Source organism: Jaculus jaculus, chromosome 10 (assembly GCF_020740685.1).
Source record: "Jaculus jaculus isolate mJacJac1 chromosome 10, mJacJac1.mat.Y.cur, whole genome shotgun sequence".
NCBI lineage: Eukaryota > Metazoa > Chordata > Mammalia > Rodentia > Dipodidae > Jaculus > Jaculus jaculus.
Genome location: NC_059111.1, coordinates 11797585 through 11820505, shown reverse-complemented (window position 1 = coordinate 11820505; position 22921 = coordinate 11797585). Strand labels below are relative to the sequence as shown.

Here is a 22921-nt window from a genome sequence, read left to right as displayed (position 1 = left end):
CTTAGTGATTAAGGCACTTGCTTGTGGAGCCAAAGGACCCAGCTTCGATTCCCCAGGACACACATGAGCTAGATGTACAAGGTGGCACATGTGTCTGGAGTTTGTTTGCAGTGGCTGAAGGCCCTGAAGTGCCCATTTTCTCACTCAAATAAAAATAAAATGTTTTGAAAAAAGAAACACAGGTGTTGTGTCTGCTAAAGGCAATGGGCATGGTGGTGCAAGCCTTTAATCCCAGCAGAGGTAGGAGAATGGCTGTGAGTTCCAGGCCACTCTGAGGCTACATAGTGAACTCCAGGTCAGCCTGGGCTAGAAGGAAACACTACTTGGGGGGTGGGGGGGAGCTCAAGGGTGCCTGAGGCCTATCCCACTGGGGTCTGAGGAAATTAGCATAAAATCAAGGTCTGCTAAAGAGCATTGACTGAGGAGCCAACCACCTGGGATCCTGAAGCTACTACCTCTTACATGTGCAGTGACTGGACCCCTGGGCTGGGTTTCTTCCAGCTCAGATAGTCTTTATTTGGGTTGCTGCTGAGGGTTAGGAGTGGGGGAAGGATAGGAAGGGTTTTAAGGGTCTTGTTTTTCAAGTTTGGTGTCCCCCCCTCCCCCACCCCCTTCCAAGTAGTGTTTTCCACCCGGGAGACCTCACTCCCGGCTGTGCGTTGGCAGACCTGGAGCCAGTAGTTGCTAGAAACTTGATGGAGTGGAGGAGGGCTCAGCATTTTTTTCCTTTCCAATTTGAATTCTAACTTTTAGAGATGCTAAAAGATTTCTGGGGGTGTAGCTCAGTGGGGGGGGGGGAGCGCTTGCCTAATATGCACAAGGCCTTGGGTTCAATCCCCAACACTACTGGAGACAAAAAAAAAAGGTAAAATCAAAACAAGGGGAAATTTAGCCAGGGCGTGGTGTCTAAGGTAGGAGGATCGCCTTGAGTTCGAGGCCACCCTGAGACTCCACAGTAAATTCCAGGTCAGCCTGGACTAGAGTGAAACCAAACAAGGGGGAAAAAAAAGAGAAGAAAGAAATTGAAAGAATCTGTGTTCTCTCCTCTCCTCTTGGTTCACTCTGACAGGATATTAGATATTACTGTGTAGCCCAAGCTATCCTGGATCCTCTTCCTCCAGCTTCACAACTGCACTACCATACCCAGTTTAAGAATCAGGTTTCATTAAAAAGGAGGGGGGCGGGGAATCAGGTTTCATTGCCGGGTGAGGTAATGCAGGCCTTTAATTCCAGCACATGGGAGGCAGAGGCATGAGAATCTTTGTGAATTCAAGGCCACCCTGAGACTACAGAGTGAATTCCAGGTCACCCTGGGCTAGTGAGAGACCCTACCTAGTGGGGTGAGAAAGAGCAATTTTCAGAGTTGGGCTGTGTTGTGGCTCACACCCCCCCCCCCCCAGGTACAGTCTTGTTTCTATTTTATTTATTTGCAAGCCAAAAAAAGACAGAAGGGATGTGCCAGGGCCTCTAACCACTGCAAACGAACTCCAGATGCATGTGCCACCTTGTGTATCTGGCTTAGATGGGTACTGGGGAATGGAACCTGGATCTTTAGGCTTCACAGACAAGCTCCTTAACCACTAAGTCATCTGTCCAGCCCTCGAGGTAGAGTCTTGCTCTAGTCCAGGCTTACCTGGAATACACTGTTTAGTTTTCAGGGTGGTCTTGAACTCACAGTGATCCTCCAAGTGCTAGGATTAAAGGTGTGTATCACTATGCCAGTCTGTGGCTCATAAATTTATAATCTTAGCACTCACGCTGGGGAGACTGAGGATTGCCATGACTACAGAATGAATCCCAGGTCAGACAGGAATAGATTGAGACCCTGCCTAAAAAAAAAAAAAAAATTAAAAAGATTACCAATTTTCAAAAATCATGGTTTAGCAGTGAACCCACATAAGCCAGATGCACAAGGGGCACATGTGTCTGGAGTTCATTTGCAGTGGCTAAAGATCCTAGCGTGCCCATTCTCTCTGCTGCTCCCTCCCTCCCTCCCTCCCTCCCTCCCTCCCTCCCTCCCTCCCTCCCTCCCTCCTCCCTCCCTCCCCCCCTTTCAAATAAGTAAATAAAATATTTTTTAAAATAATCATTTTTAAGCCAGGCATGGTGGTGCATTTCTTTAATCCCAGCACTTGGGAGGCAGAGGTAGGAGGATCACCTTGAGTTCAAGAGTGAATTCCAGGTCAGCCTGGGCTAGAGTGAGACCCTACCTTGAAAAACAAAAATCATTTTTAGGGCTGGAGAGATAGATGCCGTGACAATTAAGGTGTTTGCCTGCAAAGCCAAAGGGACCTCTGTTGATTTCCCCAGGACCCACATATGCCAGATGCACAAGGTGGTACACGTATCTGGAATAGGCTGGAGACCCTGGTGTGCCCATCCTCCCTCCTTCCCTCCCCTCTCTCACTCTCTCAAATAAATAAATAAAATTTAAAAATCATTTTTAGCCAGATGTGGTGGTGCACACTTTAATCCCAGCATTCGGGAGACCCTACGCTCGAGGTTAAGACCTACGGAGGGCAGACTGCTACCTAATGTGTTGGTGGGATTTTGAAGGTGCCGAGTAGCTCTGGTGGTGATCTTCAGCATCCTTGTGGTGAGGGGTCTGTCTGTGCTATACATCATGGTCCCTTGAGTCCAAGGTAGCTGTCTTGCCCTTGCTGTGGCCAGGGTTTGAAGATGGCCGTAGTTGTCTGTCCTTCAGAGTTAAAGGAGAAGGTTTACTGATCATGGGTGTAGTACCACTGGATTTTTTTGTTGTTTGTTGGTTTGTTTGTTTTTTGGTTTTTCAAGGTAGGGTCTCACTGTAGCCCAGACTGACCTGGAATTCACTATGGGGTCTCAAGGTGGCCTTGAACTCACGATGATCCTCCTACCTCTGCCTCCCGAGTGCTGGGATGAAAGATGTGTGCCGCCACGCCCAGCTGAGCCACTGTTTTTAAGAGCAGTTTTTACCTATCACTAACAAAATCTGGCGTTTAAAGAATTTATCATCTTGGGCTGGAGAGATGGCTTAGTGGTTAAGCATTTGCCTGTGAAGCATAAGGACCCCGGTTTGGGGCTCAATTCCCCAGGACCCACGTTAGCCAGATGCACAAGGGGGCGCACGCGTCTGGAGTTTGTTTGCAGTGGCTGGAAGCCCTGGTGCGCCCATTCTCTGTTTCTCTCTGCCTCTTTCTCTGTCACTATCAAGTAAATAAATAAATAATTAAAAAAAGATTCATCCTCTTAAGCTACAATAATTGAACATTAAATGTTTAATGCTTGTTATGAAGGAGGCCTTTGAGGTGTGAAAGGTGAGAGAGAATGGGTATGCCAGGGCTTCTAGCTGTTGATGAACTCCAGACGCATGTACCGCCTTAGGTATCTGGCTTTATGTGGGCACTGGGGAATTGAGCTCAGGTTGTTAGGTGTTGCAGGCAAGTACCTTAGCCACTGATCTATCTCACCAGCCCATGGTTCAGTTATTTTCTTCCAGGTAGTTCATTCCTCTTCCTCCCCTGCAGGGCCCTGCGTGAGAAGTGTCTGCTGGGCTGATTAAAAACAAAAACAAAACTATATCCTGCCTGGAAACCTGCTTCACACAAACCCGAATTTGTACTGTTAGACAGGAACCTTGGGGGTCACTAACACCTTGTTTGTGAAAGCATGTGTTTCTTGAAAGCTTTAATCTTTCCTTAAGCTCTTTAAACAAATGTGAGTTTCTCTGAAGGGAGACTTCACTGACCTTTCCATGTGGGCCTGTTCACTAGAAAGTGAATCAAAGCGGCACACACCTCTAGCCCCGCACTTAGGAGGTGAAGGCATGAAGATCCAGGAGTTTGAGGCCAGCCTGGGCTGTTTGAAATCCTGTCTTTGGCCAGAGAGGTGCTTAGAAGTTAGGGCATTTGCCTGTGAAGTTTAAGGATTGAGGCTCGATTCCGCACTGCTGGCACACACATCTGGAGTTGTGTGCAGCAGCTAAAGGCCCTGGAGCACCCATGCATATTCATTCATTCATTCACTCCCTCCCCCCCCCCCCCAGTAGAAATAAAATGTTAAAAAGTATATTAAACAGAAATCCTTTGTCTGTCATGGAGGAAATCAACCATTCTCTAATTAGACTGGAGGCCTACTCCCCGGGAGGGAATACGCGCCTGATGCTGAAAAAACAGAGCTTGGGCCAGGCACATGCCTTTAATCTTTTGTGGGTTTTTTTTGAGGGGAGGTTGCCTTTCCAGGTAGAGTTTTGCTCTAGCCCAGGCTGACCCAGAATTCACTGTGTAGTCTCAGGGTGGCCTGGAACTCACAGCAGTCCCCCTACCTCTGCCTCCTGAGTGCTGGAATTAAAGGCGTGCACCACCACCAGCAGAGGAAGGAGGATTGCCAGGATTTTAAGGCCACCCTGAGACTACATAGTGAATTCCGGGTCAGCCTGGGCTAGAACAAGACCCAACCTTGAAAAAAAAAATAACAACAACAGAGCTTGGGCTCTCTCTTTCTTTACCTTTCTCTAATAAATAATATTTTAATCTGGGTATGGCGCATGCCTTTAATCCCAGCACTCGGGAGGCAGAAGTAGTTGGATCGCCGTGAGTTCCAGGCCACCCTGAGACTCCATAGTGAATTTCAGGTCAGCCTGGGCTAGAGTGAGACCCTACCTCAAAATACAAAACAAAACAAAATGTATTTTAAAAAAATGAAAACTACCGAGCTGGGTGTGGTAGAACAAGCCTTTAATCCCTTCGAGGCCAGCCTGAGGCTAACAGTAAGTTCCAGGTCAGCACAGTAGATGGTCTTTGGCAGGAGTGGTTGCTTTGAAAAAAAGAGACACCTCAATGTTAGCCTGCCTTTTGTGCTTTATGAGAAAAGGGCTAGGCAGTGAGGGAGCCTCAAAGATCTAGAATACCCCAGAAATCAACCAACAAGGGGCAGCCTGCCGTCCGCACTTCACTGGTGGGAACTGCCCAGGAAAAGGACCTAGCAGGCTTGTGTAAGAGGCAAGCAGCCTGGGGAGTCCCAGAGCCTCCGGGCAGGGATGTAGCCATGGCATAATTGGTTGTTCCTGTCTGCTCCAGACCCGTCCTTCCTGAGGCCTTATGTTTCTCCTTCCATTCCTCTGCTCACTCCACCACGGGCCCAGCACTGTCTGTTCTTACCCGCCCTGAAGGCCACCATTCTGAAAAGTCTGTGGTCCGCCATTTATTTTCAGTGTAGGAAGGACACAACGATCCCATGTGCTGATGGCAATGCAGAAGCACGAGTGAGAAAGAGGGACCCAAGGAAAATGAGTGGTACGTGTATTTTATTTATTTATTTGTTTGTTTATTTGAGAGAGAGAGAGAGAGAGAGAAAGAGGCAGATAGGGAATGGACGCATCAGGACCTCCATCCACTGCAAATGAGCTCCAGATGCATGCTCCGTGTTGTGCCATCGGGTTTACGTGGGTCCTGGGGAGTGGAACCTGGGTCCTTTGGCTTTGCAGGCAAATGCTTTAACCACTAAGCCATCTCCACCTCATTTGGTACTACCTAGCAGCCTGGGAGTTGTGAACCACCCTCATACTTTCTTTAAGTACTTTAAAACTTTTTATGTGTTCACTTTTTTTTTTTTTTTTTTAAAGATAGGATTTCACTCTAGCTCCAGGATGACCTTGAACTTCTGATCTTCAGGTCTCCTGTCTCCCAAGTGCTTAGATTACCAACAAGTCCTGCTACAACTAGTTTTATGTGATGCTTATCATGGTAGGAGGTTTTTGGGGGGGGGGTTGGCTTTTTTTGTTGTGGCATCAACAAGCCAAATCTTCTGATGCATCCCACCCACCCCCTTCTGATAGCAAGCCCAGTTAGCACGCTGAGGCTGGCTCCACCACCTAACACCAGAGGAATGGTGATGGTTGGCCAGGCCTTGAGAGATGGCTATCTATTCTGAAAGATCTTGTCTGTACCATCTACTTTTGTTGTTTTTTTTTTAAGGTAGGGTCTCGCTCTAGCCCAGGCTGACCTAGAATTCACTCAGTAGTCTCAGGGTGGCCTTGCACTCACAGTGATCCTCCTACCTCTGCCTCCCGAGTGCTGGAATTAAAGGCATGACGCTTTTGATACTTTTGAAGAAATTAAGTGACAAGAGAGTGCTTAGGACATTGTAGGGATGAAACACCACGCCTGCCTCCATCTGCTCTTTTGTCCCACTGTTCTGAGTGCCATCTTTCCCTCAACTGGAGCTAGATGATCTTGATACTTTTAACCTGGGACATTGCCCCCTGGGGAAGAGGAAAATTTAAAGAATCCAGTAACCACCTAAGGTTGTCTGCAGACTGACCTGGTCCTGGAGCAGCCTTACTAGACAACCTTGGAAAACAAGGACCCTAACAGTGAGGACCTCGGGCAAGTACATGCTTAGGCAGCTGGAAAGAAAGAAAGCATGTATCTCACTGAGCCTGTGGTGTGCATCTAGAGAGGGAAGCTGCTGGCCTTGGAAGTGGGCGGTTGACAGATGAGCAGAAAGAGGAAGCCATTTCCCCCAGGCCAAGCCTACAGCTGGGGTGCTTACAACCTGCTTGCTTTCCCACTTGCGGTGCCATTCCCCTGTGCTGGGCCTCCTGTGGGTCGTTGGAAGGCACAAGTGCAGAGACAGGGAGACCTTGGATGACAAGGTTTGACTGGAAGAATCTTGACACTAGGCTCCTGGCTCTTAAGGCTTTATGGGGTTCAGGAGTCAGCTTAGGCTGGCGGCAACCTTGGGAGACCAGGGCCCCTGCGGGACTTCAGGGGAAGGAAAGGGGTGTGAAGGAGGGATGGCCTTCAGCTAAGGGGCACCGAAGGGCTGGGCAGGGAGGGGCAGTGCCGACAGCTGCCGCGAGGTGGGCTGTGTGTTGGTGACCCGGAGTGCATGGTGCCTCTGTGTGGTCCGATGGAGTTAGAAACGGACACTGGGTGGCTCTGGAACTCTCTGCAGCCTGTCCAGTGTCTGTCTGGTCACACCAGCCTTACCGTCGTAAGGAATAAGGGCCATGTGAACTCACTGGTTACTGAATGGGTCCTGACAAGTCTGCACCCTGCTATGAGCTGACGCGGCTGCCCAGACCGATTGCTGGTGGCACAGCCATCAGTCAGGTACCCGCTCTGGCCCTTGAACTAAGCTGCAAGTGACTAAAACCTGGCTTGGTGACAGGAATATGAGTCAGAGTCTACCTGCAAAGCTTAAGGACCCAGGTTCCATTCCCCAGTACCCACGTAAATCCAGATGCACAAGGTGGAACATGCATCTGTAATTTGTGGCTAGAGGTCCTGGCACACCTGTTCCCCCCCCCCCTTTCTCTGCCTTGCTTTCTGTCAAATAAATAAAACAAAAAGTTAAGAAAAAAAAAAGCAAGGCATGGTGGTACATGCTTTTAATCTCAGCACCACTTGGGAGGCAGAGGAAGGAGGGTCACCATGATGAGTTGGAGGCTGCCTTGAGCCTATATAGTGAATTCCAGATCAGCCTGGGCTACAGTGAAACCCTACCTAAAAAAAAAAAAGACAAAAACAAACAAAAGGCTGGAGAGATAGTCTAGTGGTTAAAGCAGTTGCCTGCAAAGCCAAAGGACCCAGGTTCAATTCCCCAGTACCCATGTAAAGCCAGATGCACAAAGTGGTACCTGCATTTGGAGTTCATTTGCAGTGGTTAGAAGCTCTGGTGCACCCATTCTCTGTTCTCTCTCTCCCTCCCTCCCTTTCTCAAATACTAGTGTATACTGGGATTAGCAGCAAAAGTATCACCTGTTCCCAGGTACTAGTGCATCTTCGGCTAATAGAGCTCACCAGGGTTTGTGGTCTCAGAAAGAATGGTGCATTTACCCATCTTACCTCTGACCCCAGCAGGGTCTATACCAAGGTATTGAGCAGATGCTTGATGAATGAGCCCTCCAGCGTGACCCTGTAGAAAGGAAGGTGTACTGGAAGGACTTGGACAGATTCAAAGCTATGAAGCTGGTGTTGAGAGGAGGCCCAGCGCATAGTGAATTCCTTTCTGCTCTAGAATAAGCATCCCAGAATAGCTTTTTTTTTTTTTTTTTTTAAATTAGTTTATTTGAGAAGGAGAGAGAGAGAGAGAATGGGCACACCAGGGCCTGTAGCCACTGCAAATGAACTCCAGACACATGCACCACCTTGTGCATCTGGCTTACGTGGGAACTGGAGAATCAAACCAGGGTCCTTAAGGCTTCTCATGCATGTGCCTTAACTGCTAAGCCACTTCTCCATCCCGCTTTTTAAAAAATACGTATTATTTATCTGACAGAGAAAGAGGGAGGAGGAGAGAGAATGGGTGTGTGTGCGCCCCCTTGTATATCTGACTAACGTGGATCCTGGGTAGTCTAACCTGGGTCCTTTGGCCTTGTAGGCAGACACCTTACCCACTAAGCCATCCCTTCAGCCCCCAGAATAGCTTGAATTGGGCCCAACACATTTGTAGGTGAGTGTCATACCACAGTGACAAGGTTGGACAGCCCTGCTCTAGAAGGATTCTGGGTTCCTGCGTGATGGAAGGGGAGTTACCCCCACCCTTCCTGACCACTGTGGTCTCTGCCTCCAGGTCCGGACACTGTTCGTCAGTGGTCTCCCTGTGGACATTAAGCCCAGAGAACTCTACTTGCTTTTCCGGCCGTTCAAGGTGAGATGCCCCTAATATTGGGGCCAAGCAGTAAGAAATGGATGTGGTGTGGATTGAGTTCCATGAAGGCATATCAGAAACTGGTCACAGGCTTGGCTTTGTCTGGTTTTCCTGAATCACTTGTCTTCCACCACTCTGTTTACTCATCTGTAGGGTCTGTAAAGAATCCTCATAGGAGCCGGGTGTGGTGGCGCACGCCTTTAATCCTAGCATTCGGGAGGCAGAGGTAGGAGGATCGCTGTGAGTCAGAGGCCAGCCTGAGACTACATAGTTAATTCCTGGTTAGCCTGGGCAACAATGAGACCCTACCTAGGGGGAAAAATAAAAAGGAATCTTCATGGGCTGAGGAGATGGCTCGGTGGTGAAAGGTGGTTGTTTGCAAGCCTGGCAGCCAAGGTTCAGTTCTCCACTATTCACTTTAAGCCTGATGAGACAGTGTTGCGTGTCTGTAGCATTTATCTGCAATGGCAAGAGAACCTGGCACACCCCAAAACACTCACACATGCACAAGTTTAAATAAAAAAATCCTCTAATAGTCTTTGTAGCCATGTGAAGAATCCTTGAGATTCAGTGTAACCTTTTCCATTTATAGACGAGAAAACTGAAAGTGAGGCCTCTGCTCTGGGATTACAAGTTAGTAGAGCACGCGGGAGCTGACACATGAAATGATGAGTGCCCCGCGTGCTGTTAGGCCATGTGATTTGGAACACAAGGGCAGCAGCCTGACGGGTGCAGGTCAGAGCAGCTCATCTCTGGGGAGAAAGATGTGAGGGTATTGGAAACTCTGGGGAAAGATGAGGCTGATGCCATGGGCAGGGTGCTCCTGACCCCTGTAATGTCCACCTCTTTTCACAGGGCTACGAAGGGTCCCTGATCAAGCTCACCTCGAGACAGGTAATTTCTCTCCTAGATTTTCTTCCTTCCAGCCCAGGCTAACCGCTGAGTTGAACATGGAACTGATGTTTCCCTGTTGTTTGAAAGACATCTGACAGACTTCCTCGCTGTCTTGCTTCTGCCCTGCACTGACAGGACAGTCTCCACACGGGTCCCTTTGCCTCTTTTTTTAAAGTTTATTTTAATTTTATTTATTAGTGAGAGAGGGAGAATGAGAATGAATTGGCACATCAGGGCCTCTAGCCACTGCAAATGAACTCCAGACATATGTGCCACTATGTGCATCTGGCTTATGTGGGACCTGGGGAATTGAACCTGGGTCCTTAAGCTTCACAGGCAAGCACCTTAACAGTTAAGCCATCTCTCCAGCTCCCTCCCCCCCCCCCCTTGCCTTTTCACCAGCTGACTGGGCCCATTCAGTGTCTGTTCTCTGTGGCTCTGGATTTAAAGATCACTGTCTGGACCCCATGGCTGATGACCGTGGAGATGGTAGCCAAGTGCTGCCCTGCAGGGGGACAGGATCCATAGCCCTCAGACCACTAGGAGTTCTGGAGTTAAAAGTTTGCAACCTTACTTTTATGCATTTAATCCCAGCTGAGGTAGGAGGGTAGTCTTGAATTTAATACCAGTCTGGAGCTACAAGAGTTCCAGATTAGCCTAGACTAGTGTGGAACCAATTTTGGGGAAAAACAAGCAAATAATTAAATAGATACATAGGTAGGTACGTAGGTTGTTTCTGTGCTGGGAAGATAGCTCAACTGGTAATCTTACCTCACAAGCATGAAGATTTGAGGTCAGTCGCCAGCACCCAGGTAAAATTCTGGGCATGGTAATTACACATGCTTATAATCCTACTATTGGGAAGGCAGAAGCAGGATGATCCCTGGGGCTTTTTCTAGCCAAATTGATGAGTTCCAGGTTGATAGAGACCCTACCTAAAAAAAGAAAAGACAAGTTAAAAGAGCAGACCTCTAGATTCCACGTGCATGCACACCACGTGAAGATACATATGCACCCAAAGTCGTCCACTAGGGCTGAGGGTGTAGTTTGTGGTGGAGACCTGCCTCGCACATGCCAGCTCCTAGGTGGTAACCGGTGGGAGACTCTTCTTTGTGGCTGGGGCTCCAACCCCAGACTTCGCATATACCAGGCAAGCACTGCCCTCTGAGCTACAACTCCAGCCCTGTGAAGAAGCCGGGCGAGGTGCAATGCGGGGGGAGAGATCAGGATGTTCTTTTCTTTCTTTCCACCAGCCCGTTGGTTTTGTGATCTTTGACAGCCGGGCAGGAGCAGAAGCAGCCAAAAATGCATTGAACGTGAGTAGGCCTAGCGCACTCCTGTCTCTGACCCACAGACCTCTCAGGCAGCGAACGCCGCGCTGTCCTCTGCAGATCACCTTCCCCTCTGCACACTCAGATGCGTAGACTTTATGTTTTAGCCTGCCCATGGCGGGGTTGCTGCCTCCTGGACATGTGACAGTGCCGTTACTCAAGAGGTCAGCAGCGTGGCCTCTGTATGAAAGTCTTTGGTTTGAGCCTGTTTCTGGGGCCTTTTGTATGGATGACACTTGACAGTATGGGCTGGTAGAGGAGTGTCCCCCCCCCCCCACTTTTTTTGTATATTTTATTTATTTATTTATTTATTTGGGAGAGAGGGAGGCAGATAGAGGAGCATGGGCATGCCAGGGCCCATAGCTACTGCCATCAAACTCCAGACAGATAGACTTACATGGCACTGGAGAGAGATTGAACTTGGGTCCTTAGGCTTCGCAGGCAAGCACCTTAACCACTGAGCAATCCTTCCAGCCCTCTTTTCTTTTTCTTTTTTATATTTTATTTATTTGAGGGGGGCCAGATAGAGAATGGGCACGCCAGGGCCTCCAGTCACTGCAGACAAACTTCAGATGCATGTGTCCCCTTATGTGGTACACCTGGCTTGTGTGGATACTGGAGAATCGAACCTGGGTCCTTAGATTTTTCAGGCAATACCCTTAACCACTAAGCCATCTCCCCAGCCCTTCCTTTCTCTCCCTTTTCTTCCTGCGTATGCAGGGTATTCGCTTTGATCCTGAGAATCCACAGACCCTGAGGCTAGAGTTTGCCAAAGCCAACACCAAGATGGCCAAGAGCAAGCTGATGGCAACGCCGAACCCCAGCAGCGCCCACCCTGCCCTAGGAGCGCATTTGATCGCCCGAGACCCCTGTGAGTGACACCTGAGCTAGCTGTCTTCTCCTGCCTTTTGGCTTCACGCTGGGGGAATTGCACATGTTGACATCCTTAAGAGAGTCAGCTGTAGCTGTCTGCCCCTTTGAGGGGAGCGGGGAGTCACTTTTTATCCAGTCTGTAAAGACTTCCTGGCATGTTTCTTCCACATAGACTTGGCTGGATCTCAGGAGGACTGGGCTCCTGACCTGTCAGGAGGGTTGCCCAACTTCCTTGAAGCCTATTGCTGTTTCTCTTACTTGAGGTGGGCGAAGACCTGCCTGAGAGCTTCTGGAAGCAGATAATGTGTTCCCCATGCTAGACCAAGTTCAGAGGGCTTCCTTCCAGGACTTGGGGGTTGGTGAATCTAGTCAGCTATAATTCTGGAAGGGGGGGCTGGAGAGGAGACCGGTGTTCTGACAGTGGAGGCTGTTGTCTCCTGTTGCAGATGACCTGATGGGGACTGCTCTGATCCCTGCATCCCCAGATGCCTGGGCCCCTTACCCTCTCTACACCACAGAGCTGACCCCGGCCATTTCACACACTGCGTTCACCTATCCAGCGGCCACTGCCGCCGCCGCCGCCCTCCATGCTCAGGTAAGTGCTTTGGGTGAAGAAGTGGGAGGCTTTATGCCAGTGGGACCTGCCTGCCTGGTCATGCACTCCTGTGTCTAGCTGCGGGCGTGAGCCACCACCACGCCAGCTTCTCTGGCTTTGATGATGCTCAGACACTGTCCACTTGGCAGGAAGAGGGTGCAGGCACCTGTAGGGGGAGGAGGGGCCCCAGGCCAGGAATTCTCTGTCAAGTGCTATCAGTTTTCCGCTGCTGGCCACATAGACCTTTACTGTGGTCTGGCTTGGCTGAAGGTGCAGGTTCTGGAATAAACTATAGGGAGAGGTTTCATCGTGTGTGTGTGTGTGTGTGTGTGTGTGTGTGTGTGTGTGTGTACACGTGTGTAAGAGCCCTCACAGTGGCCATGTTAGGACATGTCCAGGCAGCCACAGGAAGGAGATCAAGGGGCAGTCCCAAGCCCACCCCAGCCTCTGGTCAGGCCAGTGACAGAGAACTGAGCCTCAGAGTGGTGAGCCTTACCAGGTGGGGACTGTTGTGTTGGCAAGAGGGAACACATGTCTCCACCTGGCCTGGGCAGCAGGGGAGGGGACAGGAAGGAGAGGACAGAAGAAGCCAGAAAGCAGAAGCCACAGGTTGGAAAAGCTGAAGGCTCCGCCCGTGAGCTGAGTGTGTCTGTCCGTTTTCAGACCCTTCGCACTGTACTGATGTAGAAATTTCGGGCCAGCTGCCCCTTGTCTTGGGAGGCTTTACCTCCAGCAGGGAGATCTTCCTGGCCACCACAACTTTTTTTTTTAATATATTTTATTTATCTGAGAGAGAGAAGGAGGCTGATAGAGAGGGGATAGGTGTTTCAGGGCCTCCAGCTACTGCAAATGAACTCCAGATGCATGTGCCTCCTTGTGCGTCTGGCTTACGTGGGTCCTGGGGAATTGAACCGAGGTCCTTTGGCTTTGCAGGCAAGTGCCTTAACCGCTAAGCCCTCTTTCCAGCCCCACCATGACTTTGGATTGTAGCACAAACAGGTGGCACATATGGTGGCTTAGAGAGAAGGCCCGGGTATTAACACAGGAGTGGAAGGTGGGGAGCAGGGAAGTGTCCCCTGCGTGTGCAAGCGGGGCAGGCTGGGGCTCTAACTGCGGGGCCTTGGAGCTGCTGGGTGGAACCACCCTCCTCACGGGGCTCCTCATCTGTGATCCCAGCTCTGCCACCAAGTAGCTGCGTGATCTTTACCCCTGGACCTCTGCGTCCTCATCTGTAAAATGAGAGGACTGCACTGGGCCGGGTGTTTGGGAGCCAGGGACAGCGGTCTGTCACATGAGCCTGGGGAGACGCCCTTGCCCTGATGGTTGGGCTGGTACCCTGCTCCCTGCTCTGAGCCTCTGCAGCCCCCGTTTCCTTCTCAGGTTCCTCTGCTCTGCAACTCCAGTCTAGGTCCTGGCTCTGTCTCAACGACTGTGTGACCTTTGACAACTAGTTGAACTGACGAAACGAGTATCTACTTAGTGATGGAGTGTGATGTGTCTGTATTTCTGTAGGATCTTTTGCTGCTGCAAACAAAAGCCAGACTATTGTACCTTTGTCTGTCTGTCTGTCTGTCTCTCTTTTACATGGCACTTTGCATTTGGCATTAGGTGGGTTCTGAGGAATTAAACCCAGGCCAGCAGACTTTGCAAGCAAGGTTCTTTAGCTGTGGAGCCATCTCTCAAGCCTCTTTATTTTTATTTCCTGGATTTAAAATTTTTTTTTAAATTTATTTGCAAGCAGAGAGATAGAAAATGGGCATGTCAGGGTCTCCAGCCCCTGTAAATGAACTCCGCATGCATGTGCTGCTTTGTGCATATGGCTTTACACGGGTACTGGGGAACTAAACCTGGCTTTGCGGGCAAGAGCCTTAACCATTGAGCTATCTCTCGCCCTATTTTTCTGGTTTTTGACAGGATCTCATGTAGCTTAGGCTGGCTTGAATGCCTGATACTCCTGTTTCACCACATCTGGCTTTTGAATGGTTATTGTTAGCCTAAAGGAACTGCCTTAGGGCTGGATAGATCTAACTTGACTGTGAAAGCCGAAGGACCCAGGTTTGATTCTCCAGGTTCCAAATAAGCCAGATGCACATGGTGGTGCTTGTGTCTGGAGATCTTTGCAGTGACAGGGGCCCTGGCACGTCCATCCCCCTCACCCCCTGCGCCCTGCGCCCTGCGCCCCGCAGGATTTCACTCTAGCTCGGGCTGACCTGGAATTCACTATGTAGTCTCACACATTGTCCAGTTCTCTGAGGCTAGAGGTCGGAGGCCTTGTTTCACCTGAGTTTCTGTTTTTTGTTCCTGGAATTCACTACCTAGTCTCAGGGTGGCCTCAGTTCCAGGTCCGCTTGAGCCTAGAGCAAAACCCTACTTTGAAAAACAAAAAAGAAAAAAAAAAGTGGCCTAAACTAATTGGGCATGGTGGCTCATGCTTACAATCCTGGAACTGGGAGAAGCAGAAGTAGGAACATTGCAGAGACAGGGTGAAAACCTATCTTAAGCAAAAAATGATGGCCGGGCTGGAGAGATGGCTTAGTGGTTAAGGTGTTTGCCTGTACAGCCAGAGGTTCCCAGTTTGATTCCCCAGGACCCACGTTAGCCAGATGCACAAGAGGGTGCACATGTCTGGAATTCATTTGCAGTGGCTGGAGGCCCTGGCGCGCCCATTCTCTCTCTGTCACTCTTAAATAAAAAAAATAAATAAATAAATTAAGAAAAAAAAAAACCTAATAGCCTAAAAGCAGGATGCCTCATCACCTCTTGAGTCTTCCCAGGTGTAACTTACCGTGGCTCTTTTTCCCTTAAGCTTAGGTCAGCTACTTAACCATTGACCTTAACATCACATTAACTCCTGTGCCCTTGTCTTCTTATCTGGGTAATGGGATGACAGGAAGAGAGGGATGGAAAGGAGAGAAAAAAGCAAACCTCTTCATTATTATTATTTTATTTATTTATTGTTTATTCGAGGGAGGATCTCGCTCTAGCCCAAGCTGACCTGGAATTCACTATGTATAGTCTCAGGGTGGCCTTGAACTCATGGTGATCCTCCTACCTCTGCCTCCTGAGTGCTGGGATTAAAGGTGTGTGCCATCCCACGCCCGATCTTTTTGGGTCAAGTCTTTGTGTGTTGGCGGAGAGGGGCTGCTTGTTTGGTTTGGGTTTTCAAGGTAGTGTCTCACTCTAGCCCAGGGTGACCTGGAATTCTTAGGGTGGCCTTGAACACACAGCAACCCTCCTACCACTTCCTCTTGAGTACTGGGAAAGAGAATGGACTTGCCAGCGCCTCCAGCCACTGCAAACAAACTCCAGACGCATGCGCCCTTTGTGCGTCTGGCTAACGTGTGTCCTGGGGAATCAAACCTGGGTCCTTTGGCTTTGCAAGCAAACACCTTAACCACTAAGCTGTCCCTCCAGCCCTATTTTAATTTTTTTTATTTGAGAGGAGGCAGGTAGGATAGGCACTCCAGGGCCTCTGCAAACAAACTCCAGACACATGCGCCACCTTGTGTATCTGGCTTACGTGGGTCCTGGAGATTCGAACCTGTGTCCTTAGGCTTTGCAGGCAAGTGCTTTAACCACTAAGCCATCTCTCCAGTCCTTGTTTTAATTTTTTAAAATTATTTCTTGTATTTTTGGGTTTTCAAGGTAGGGTCTCGCTCTAGCTCAGCCTGACCTGGAAGTCACTCTGTAGTCTTAGGCTGGCCTCGAACTCACAGTGATTCTCCTACCTCTGCCTCCTGAGTGCTGGTATTAAAGGCAAGCGTCACCATGTCTAGCATGACTGGTGTATCTTCTCAGTCAGACCTAAGATCTAAGAGAAGCCGAGGTCATGTCCTGTCCTTCTGTGGTTTGAAACAGCCCTCCAGTAGCTGGTGGGGTGTTCTCTCGGGAATCCTTGAGAGGGCACTGGTTGCAGGGTCCCTCCTGGTGGCCCTGGGCTGGGGAAGGAAGGAACCATGGTACTTTGAGATGACTTGTGACCCCCTCAGAGGCACCTCCAGAACATGCAAAAGCAGCCCTGCTAAGTGCATTCCATTCACCTCAGCGGCCTAGTTGTCCTGAGCCCGTAAGTGGCTGTCCCCCTTCCTTTTCCCCAAGGAGTTGCTGTGTCAAGTGCCTGCAGAGTGAATATGGGACAGAACAAGCAGATGCTGGTGGTGGGGAGGCCTTCAAGCCACCCCACTCCTTGGCTCCCCGATGTGGGAATGGGCAAGCAGAAGGTTTCCTGAGGCCCTCACGCGCTCTTTGGCTCTGCCTGCCTTGAGGCTGCTCCAGCTGGGTGAAGGGCCGGGCGTAGCCGGGCCTGCGAGGCGGTCCACCGGGCTTGTCTGTCGGCAGTGAGGCTTGCTCGTGTAACCCTCTCATGTGGAATGAGTCTTATGTCTGACCAGGTGTCCAGCTGGGAGAGCACCCCCACCCAGAAAAGGCCAGAGAAACTTCCTCCCACACTGCCGCCAGCTGGAAGGGGAAGGGGGCACAATAGGAAATGTCGTGGCCCTTTGAGGAAGGGCCACCCGGAGGCTCTTCTTGTACACTGTGGAGAGCGCTGCTAAGGTGTGGTGTGCCCGGTGGCCCCGGGTCAGCTGTACTCTGGTGACCGCAGTGCTCCGTCCTCAGGGCCCAGAACAGGCTGTAGTATTGGTTCCATGGCTGGGGACCTGTCTCTTGCTATGTGCCAGGTAAATACATGTGTCAGGGTAGGTCGCCCCTTGCTTTCTGTGCCTGTGTTGGGAAGATGTGGTGGCCAGAACTGTGTGCCACACAGAGCAGCACCAAGACTGGGCAGAGACACGGGAGGCAGCGCCCGGGAAGCGGCATTCTCACATCTGCTCTGCTTACCCAAGACTGAGGAACCACGGGCAGCCAGGTGTGCAGCTGGGTCCTGCCTGCCCAGTCTCTTAATTCATTCTCTACAGTGGTTCTCAGGTGCCACTCTGCCCTTTTGTAAGGGGACGCTGGGCTCTCCTCTTGGACACTCGCCCTCACTCCCAGGCAGCCGTGGGTCAGACTGGGGCCAACCAGCTCCTCCCTCGCTGTGTGTAACTGGGGTGGGTACCTTTCCTGTAGCCTTATCCTGGCAGCCAACTCAGCTGTACTTGCCTGCCCCATGGAGGGAAAAGGGCACACGCCATTCTCCATTCCCTCCCTCCCTCTCTCTCTCTTTTTTCAAGGCAGGGTTTCACTGTAGCCCAGGCTAACCTAGAGTTCACTATGGAGTCTCAAACTCACTTCAATCCTCCTACCTCTGACTCCCAAGTGCTGGGATGAAAGGCGTGCGCACCACGCCCGGCCACGCCGTTCTCTTCACTGTCACTGAGGATCTAGCTTTGGAGCTACTGTTCTGTGAAGCCTTGTAGAAGTGCTCAAGTTTAGGTGGCTGTCAGGCCCTGGCAGAGATGGTCTGGAGCTGCCATCCCCCTAGACAAGAGCTTAGCTGGCAGGTTGCCAGTGTCTGGAGACACCCGAGGCTGTGATGGAGGGCCTGAGAGATAGGAAGGTCAGAATGGGCAAAACAAGCTGTGCCTCGTCCATGCCGGGACCCATGATGCGAGTCGTGGGCCTTAAGAGACGAGCCTGATTTTGGTTTTAATGTGTTCTACCTCCTGTCCTATTGGCTTTCACAGCCAAGTCTGCTGCGTAGTTGGCTGAAGAAACAGACACAGAGAAATAGCACAAAGGAACTGGAGATTGGCTTGGTTACTAAAAGTGCTTGCTTGCAAAGCCAGGCGCACAAAGTGGCACACACATCTCGAGCTCATTTGCAGCATCAGGAGGCTTTGGCATGCCTGTACTCACTACTGCCTCTCTGTGTCTCAAGTAAAAATATTTTAAATAAAAGGAGGAGGCTGAGTGCACACCTTTAATTCCAACACTCGGGAGGCAGAGGTAGGAGCATCACCGTGAGATTGAGGCCAGCCAGAGACTACATAGTGAATTCCAGGTCAGCCTGGACTAGAGCGAGACCCTACTTCAAAACAAACAAACAACAAAAGTAGGCGACTGGGACTGGCCCAGGGACCCCAGCGGCCGGGTTTCTGCCGAGGGCAGGGTTCACAGCTGCTCCTGATGCTGGCTTCTCTTGCAGGTGCGCTGGTACCCCTCCTCCGACGCCACTCAGCAGGGATGGAAGTACCGTCAGTTCTGTTAGCTCCTCAGTAAGTGCTGACCCCAGTGGTCAGTGTGGCCACGGGTCCTCCCTCTGCCTGCCTCCCTGGGGCGCCTGGCTGCCTCTTCCGTCCTCCCACCTCACCCTTCTGCTCATGCCCACCTCCTCCCTCCCTTCAGGTCTTGTCATCGGGGAGTGGCTCGGGGGCTGTGTGTTGGGGCAGAACAGAGCCCTTGCCCTTCCGCCGACCCCCGTGGCCTGTGCAGAGTCGCTGCCCCCTCCAGACACTGTGAATCTTAAGCCTGACCCAGTGGGCTGCTCCTCTCCCCTTCGTCCTCAGCCCTGCTCCGAGGCCTTCAGGGAGGGTCGCCTGGACCTTCTTGCCGGGACAGCCAGACAGACCCAGTTCAGAGGCGTCACTGGGACCCAGTGCAGCCTGGCCTCCCGCCCAGAACTTGCTTCTTTAGCTCCCCCTCACAGAAATGAGGCATTTAATTTTGCATGTTTTCTGGCATGAATTTTTGACACTGGTGTCTATGTGTGTGTACAGTTTGTTCCCACATTGCGTCACCGTAGTGACAGGTCCCGGCACACTCAGGGCTCATGCTGCCCGGCCCCGCTCTGCACGTCCCCCACTCCTCTACCCACCCTGCTTCAGGGAGGCCTGAGCCCTGGGACCACTCTGCCTTGAGGGCGCCCCCCCCCGCCCCCCGCCACCCATACACACACACAGCTCCTTCCAGAGCCCGTCCTCGCCCGCCGCAGGTCTGCTGTACCCGCCTTTCACTTCAGACCTGAGCCCTCCATCGGCTCCTTCCCAGAGGGGCCGCAGTGTAAGAAAACCCCTCTCCCCAGCACACCCTACCCTGCCGCTGCTTCTCATTCTTCTGAACCTCGAAACCAACCAAAACGTGAAAACTATTTTTGTATCCTGTGTAACAAAATATTTATGGATCATAAAGGATTTTTCATGTGTTTACCATTAATTATTGAAGAGATCTTGTTTGCCCTGTCAGATAAGTTTAGTGTTTAGTTTGAGGCATGAAGAAAAGGGTTTGCATTCTTCAGCATTAAGCCTTTGTGTCAGGCGTTGGTTTAAGGAGAAGGAAATGAAGGATAACTTGTGCAATTCTGTTTTATTTTGTGAGCGTGTCAGTGCCTTGCCTTTAGCCCTGGCTCTGACTGTCTTGCGTTTCAGACACGGGAGGCCGTGTGGCCGTTGTCCTGGCTGACCCTGTGAGAATGTGAAACTGGATCGTATATAAAATGCAAAATAAAAAACTCCAAAGAGCTGCTCTCCGACCTTTGCTTCCTGCTCCCATGGGACGCAGGCCGCCTGTGGAGGGCTGACCAGAGAGAGGCTGGGAGAACTTGGAGCTCAAAGGCCTTGAAGGGCAAGCAGTCTATGAGGGATCCTACAGGTGGAGCTGTCAGCCCACCCTGTATTTGATAATTCCCCTCCTTGTTATGGGGTTCTGGGGAGGGGAGACCCATATTGTGTGCACCCGCCCTTTCTGGGCTCTAGGTGTTTCTTCTGTTGTGTTTTGTTTTTAGGCAGGGCCTCACTGTAGCCCAGGCTCCTCTCTAATCCAGAACTCACAATCCATCACCACTCCTAGATCTGACCTTTTGTTTTGTTTTTTGTTTGTTCATTTTGAGGTAGGGTCTCTCTCTAGCCCAGACTGACCTGGAATTCACTGTGTAGTCTCAGGGTGGCCTCAAACTCACAGCAATCGATCCTCCTACCTCTGCCTCCCGAGTGTTGGGACTAAACGCGTGCCTTTTGTTTGCTCAAGTCCTGCAGTAGAGAACTGCTGGGCTCCCTGCTTTGACTCTGACCTTGGAGTGAGGCTGGCTGAAGGGAAGGGAGGAGAGAACCCCCAAAGGGCAAAACTAACCCGTGCTGTAGACTGCACACTTAGTCCACTTCCTGGGAAGCCAGCAAACATATGAAGGGCCCCAGAGTTGTGCTATGCCGGGAGCCTGGGCTGACGTGACAGGGGCCAGGATTCCTGACACTTGGTTTCTCGGTTTCCTCTTCCGTTAAGTGATGGCTTGAGTCTGGAGGGTGGAGTGCAAGCCCTGTCAGCTTGCATCCACCCTAGACAGCGCGCGGGTGGGGCCGTCCTCCTACCCATGTTCCAGCCCTGCTCTGAGGAGACCTCGAGCCACTGAGGCTGGCTCTGATTGCTCCCATGTCTGCCTGACCCCTTCTGCATCCTGCTCCTGCCCAGGTCGGGTCTAAGATGTTATGCTATGCACAGGTCAGTACGTCAGCTGATCAAGGCGTAGGGCTGACATGTGCTGCAAGGCGAGAAGAGAAGCCTGGCCAGGCCCTGGCCCCGTGATTGAGGCCAGTACCTAGATTCTGGAGGGATGCAGGGATTCAGTGACGCCCAAGCATATGCCAGCCAGAGCAGGGTTGAGCCTTTGCCATCTTGTACCCTCACCTCGTATTTCGTCTTGCCAAATAAAGAAGGCCTTTCCAGACTGAAGCCCCTCCTAGCATGGTGGAGAAGCTGTTAGGAGCCCAACAGCCCCCACCCTGGACCAAGGCCTGACCTACTTCAGTTGTCCGAATCCACTGTGTCTTCCTGCAGTGCTGAATTATTTAGCTGGGGCGCCTGGGCCCGCCTGTTAGAGAGGGAGAGGGGCTGAGGAAGCTGCTTCATAATGGAAAGGCCTCTGCGCCCGTGGCTTCCCTCAGGGCCTCCTGCACGCCCGACTGAGCAGGGCCCAGGCCTGAGTGCGGGGGGGGGGGGGGGGGGGGGGGGGGGTGCGGGGAGCCAGTGGAAGGGAAGCATGTGGACATTCCAGCTGGGGCTTTTTTTCCCCCCAAAAATGGGCCCTCAGCAGAAAAGCTTCCATGGTCACTCATGACTGGACTGAACTTGAGTTGATGAGCCCCCCATAGTTAGTTAGGCAAGGCTTCAATACGGCTGGGGTCTGGAAGCAGTTCAGTCCAAACTGTCTGTGCCACGCGCACTCTCCCAACCACCTTCCTCCTCCACCATGTGTGTTATCCTGGTCTCTGGCAGCAAATGAAGGATTTTGTTCCCTTCTGACAGAAGCTAGCTGTCAGAATGCCACGTGCCTCAGGTGCCTTCCAAGCAGCACTGAGCCCCCTCTCCCTAAGGTCAGGGAAGCCGTTGGTGCCCAGCCCCCTTTGCGTGAACCCACATAGATGCTGGGTATGCCGTCACCGTGCTCCTAGTGGTGGATCCAACAGATTCCTGGGGCTTGCTGGCTGGCCAGTGTAGGCTGATGAGTGAGCTCGAGGCCAGTGAGAGACGCGGTCCCAAAAAGAGGCGGATGGCGTACCTGACTGAAGACGGCACTCGAAATTGTTCTCTGGCCTAGACACCCATCAGTACAGGTAAACAGTAGTCCTGCTGCTGCCCATTGCCTGTCTGCCTGAAGCTAGTTCCTGCAGCAGACCCTGTGCTTAGCGGTCCAGCAAGTTTTGAGGGATATATGTGACTCTTTTTTGAGGGCCTTCCCGGGAGGGTGGGCTCAGGCTCCATCCACACTGTGTGGCTTACACACTCTAGGGACCTGTGCAGGCTCAGCTCTCAGGCCATATGGGACCAGGTGGAGGACCAGGACTCATTTTTTTGTCTTGTCCACAAGAGAGTGTCTTTTTTGGGGGGTTCAAGTAGGGTCTCATTGAAGCTCAGGCTGATGTGGAATTCACTATGTATATGAATGGTGGCCATGAACTCACAGCAATCCTCCTACCTCTGCCAACCAAGTGCTGGGATTAAAGGTGTGCACCACCACGCTTGGCTTTATAAGAGGTCTCTTGAAGTCTTAACACCCTTTTGATCTTCAGAAGTTACCATTTCTATCAGCTTGCTTTAAGCCCCTCAGAATAAGGTTAGGGAAAGTGCCAGCAATGAGCCCTCAAAGGGAAGAGGGAAAATACAGAACACTACTACAAAGGCATTGGGCCCAGGGAGAAAAATCCTTTTCCTGGAACTAAAAGCCCCCTGCCTTCACCTAGTGGGCCACACTGCTGCCTGGCAGGTTTTCTGGCGGGGGGGGGGGGCTGCAGACACCAAGTGGCCACCAAAATTTTTTATCTGTATGTGCAGAAGTGCCAGGGTCTCTGTGCTGCTCTCAGCAGACACCTCTCTTGTTTTATGTGGGAGGCTGGGGAATTGAACTCCTCTCCAGTAGGCTCTGCGGGTAAGCGGAGGAGCCACTCTTGGGAGGCGGGCAGCAGATCACTGCCCCAGCAGTGGTGCAGAGCTACCCAGAAGGGACACGCATCCTGGTGCCTTAGCTGGCCTGGCCACCTTGGCTGTCACCCATGGCCTCCCTCATCCTCCGGCCTCAGGTAACGATTGAGTTACCGGAGTTTGGAGAAGGGTAGTGGATGAGATTGGATGTCCCTTCCTGGCCTTATCAAAGCCCTTTTCTGGGTTGATTGCAAGGAGTTGCAGTAGTCCAGTTTAGAAGCCAACCTCTGATGGTTGCATTAGACAA

General features: G+C 51.3%; 1 protein-coding gene across 1 annotated transcript in view; it reads left to right on the top strand.

Moving 5' to 3' along the window:
* The window catches only part of Rbpms2 (RNA binding protein, mRNA processing factor 2), a 30771-nt gene extending 11048 nt beyond the window's left edge, over window positions 1–19723 (top strand). The window contains exons 2-8 of the mRNA XM_045160691.1: window positions 8557–8634; window positions 9490–9528; window positions 10782–10844; window positions 11580–11730; window positions 12179–12327; window positions 18413–18482; window positions 18613–19723. Coding sequence (XP_045016626.1) covers window positions 8557–8634; window positions 9490–9528; window positions 10782–10844; window positions 11580–11730; window positions 12179–12327; window positions 18413–18475 — 543 coding nt within the window. The 3' untranslated portion in view covers window positions 18476–18482; window positions 18613–19723. The remainder of the gene's footprint in view (window positions 1–8556; window positions 8635–9489; window positions 9529–10781; window positions 10845–11579; window positions 11731–12178; window positions 12328–18412; window positions 18483–18612) is intronic.
* The last annotated feature ends 3198 nt before the right edge of the window (window positions 19724–22921 follow it).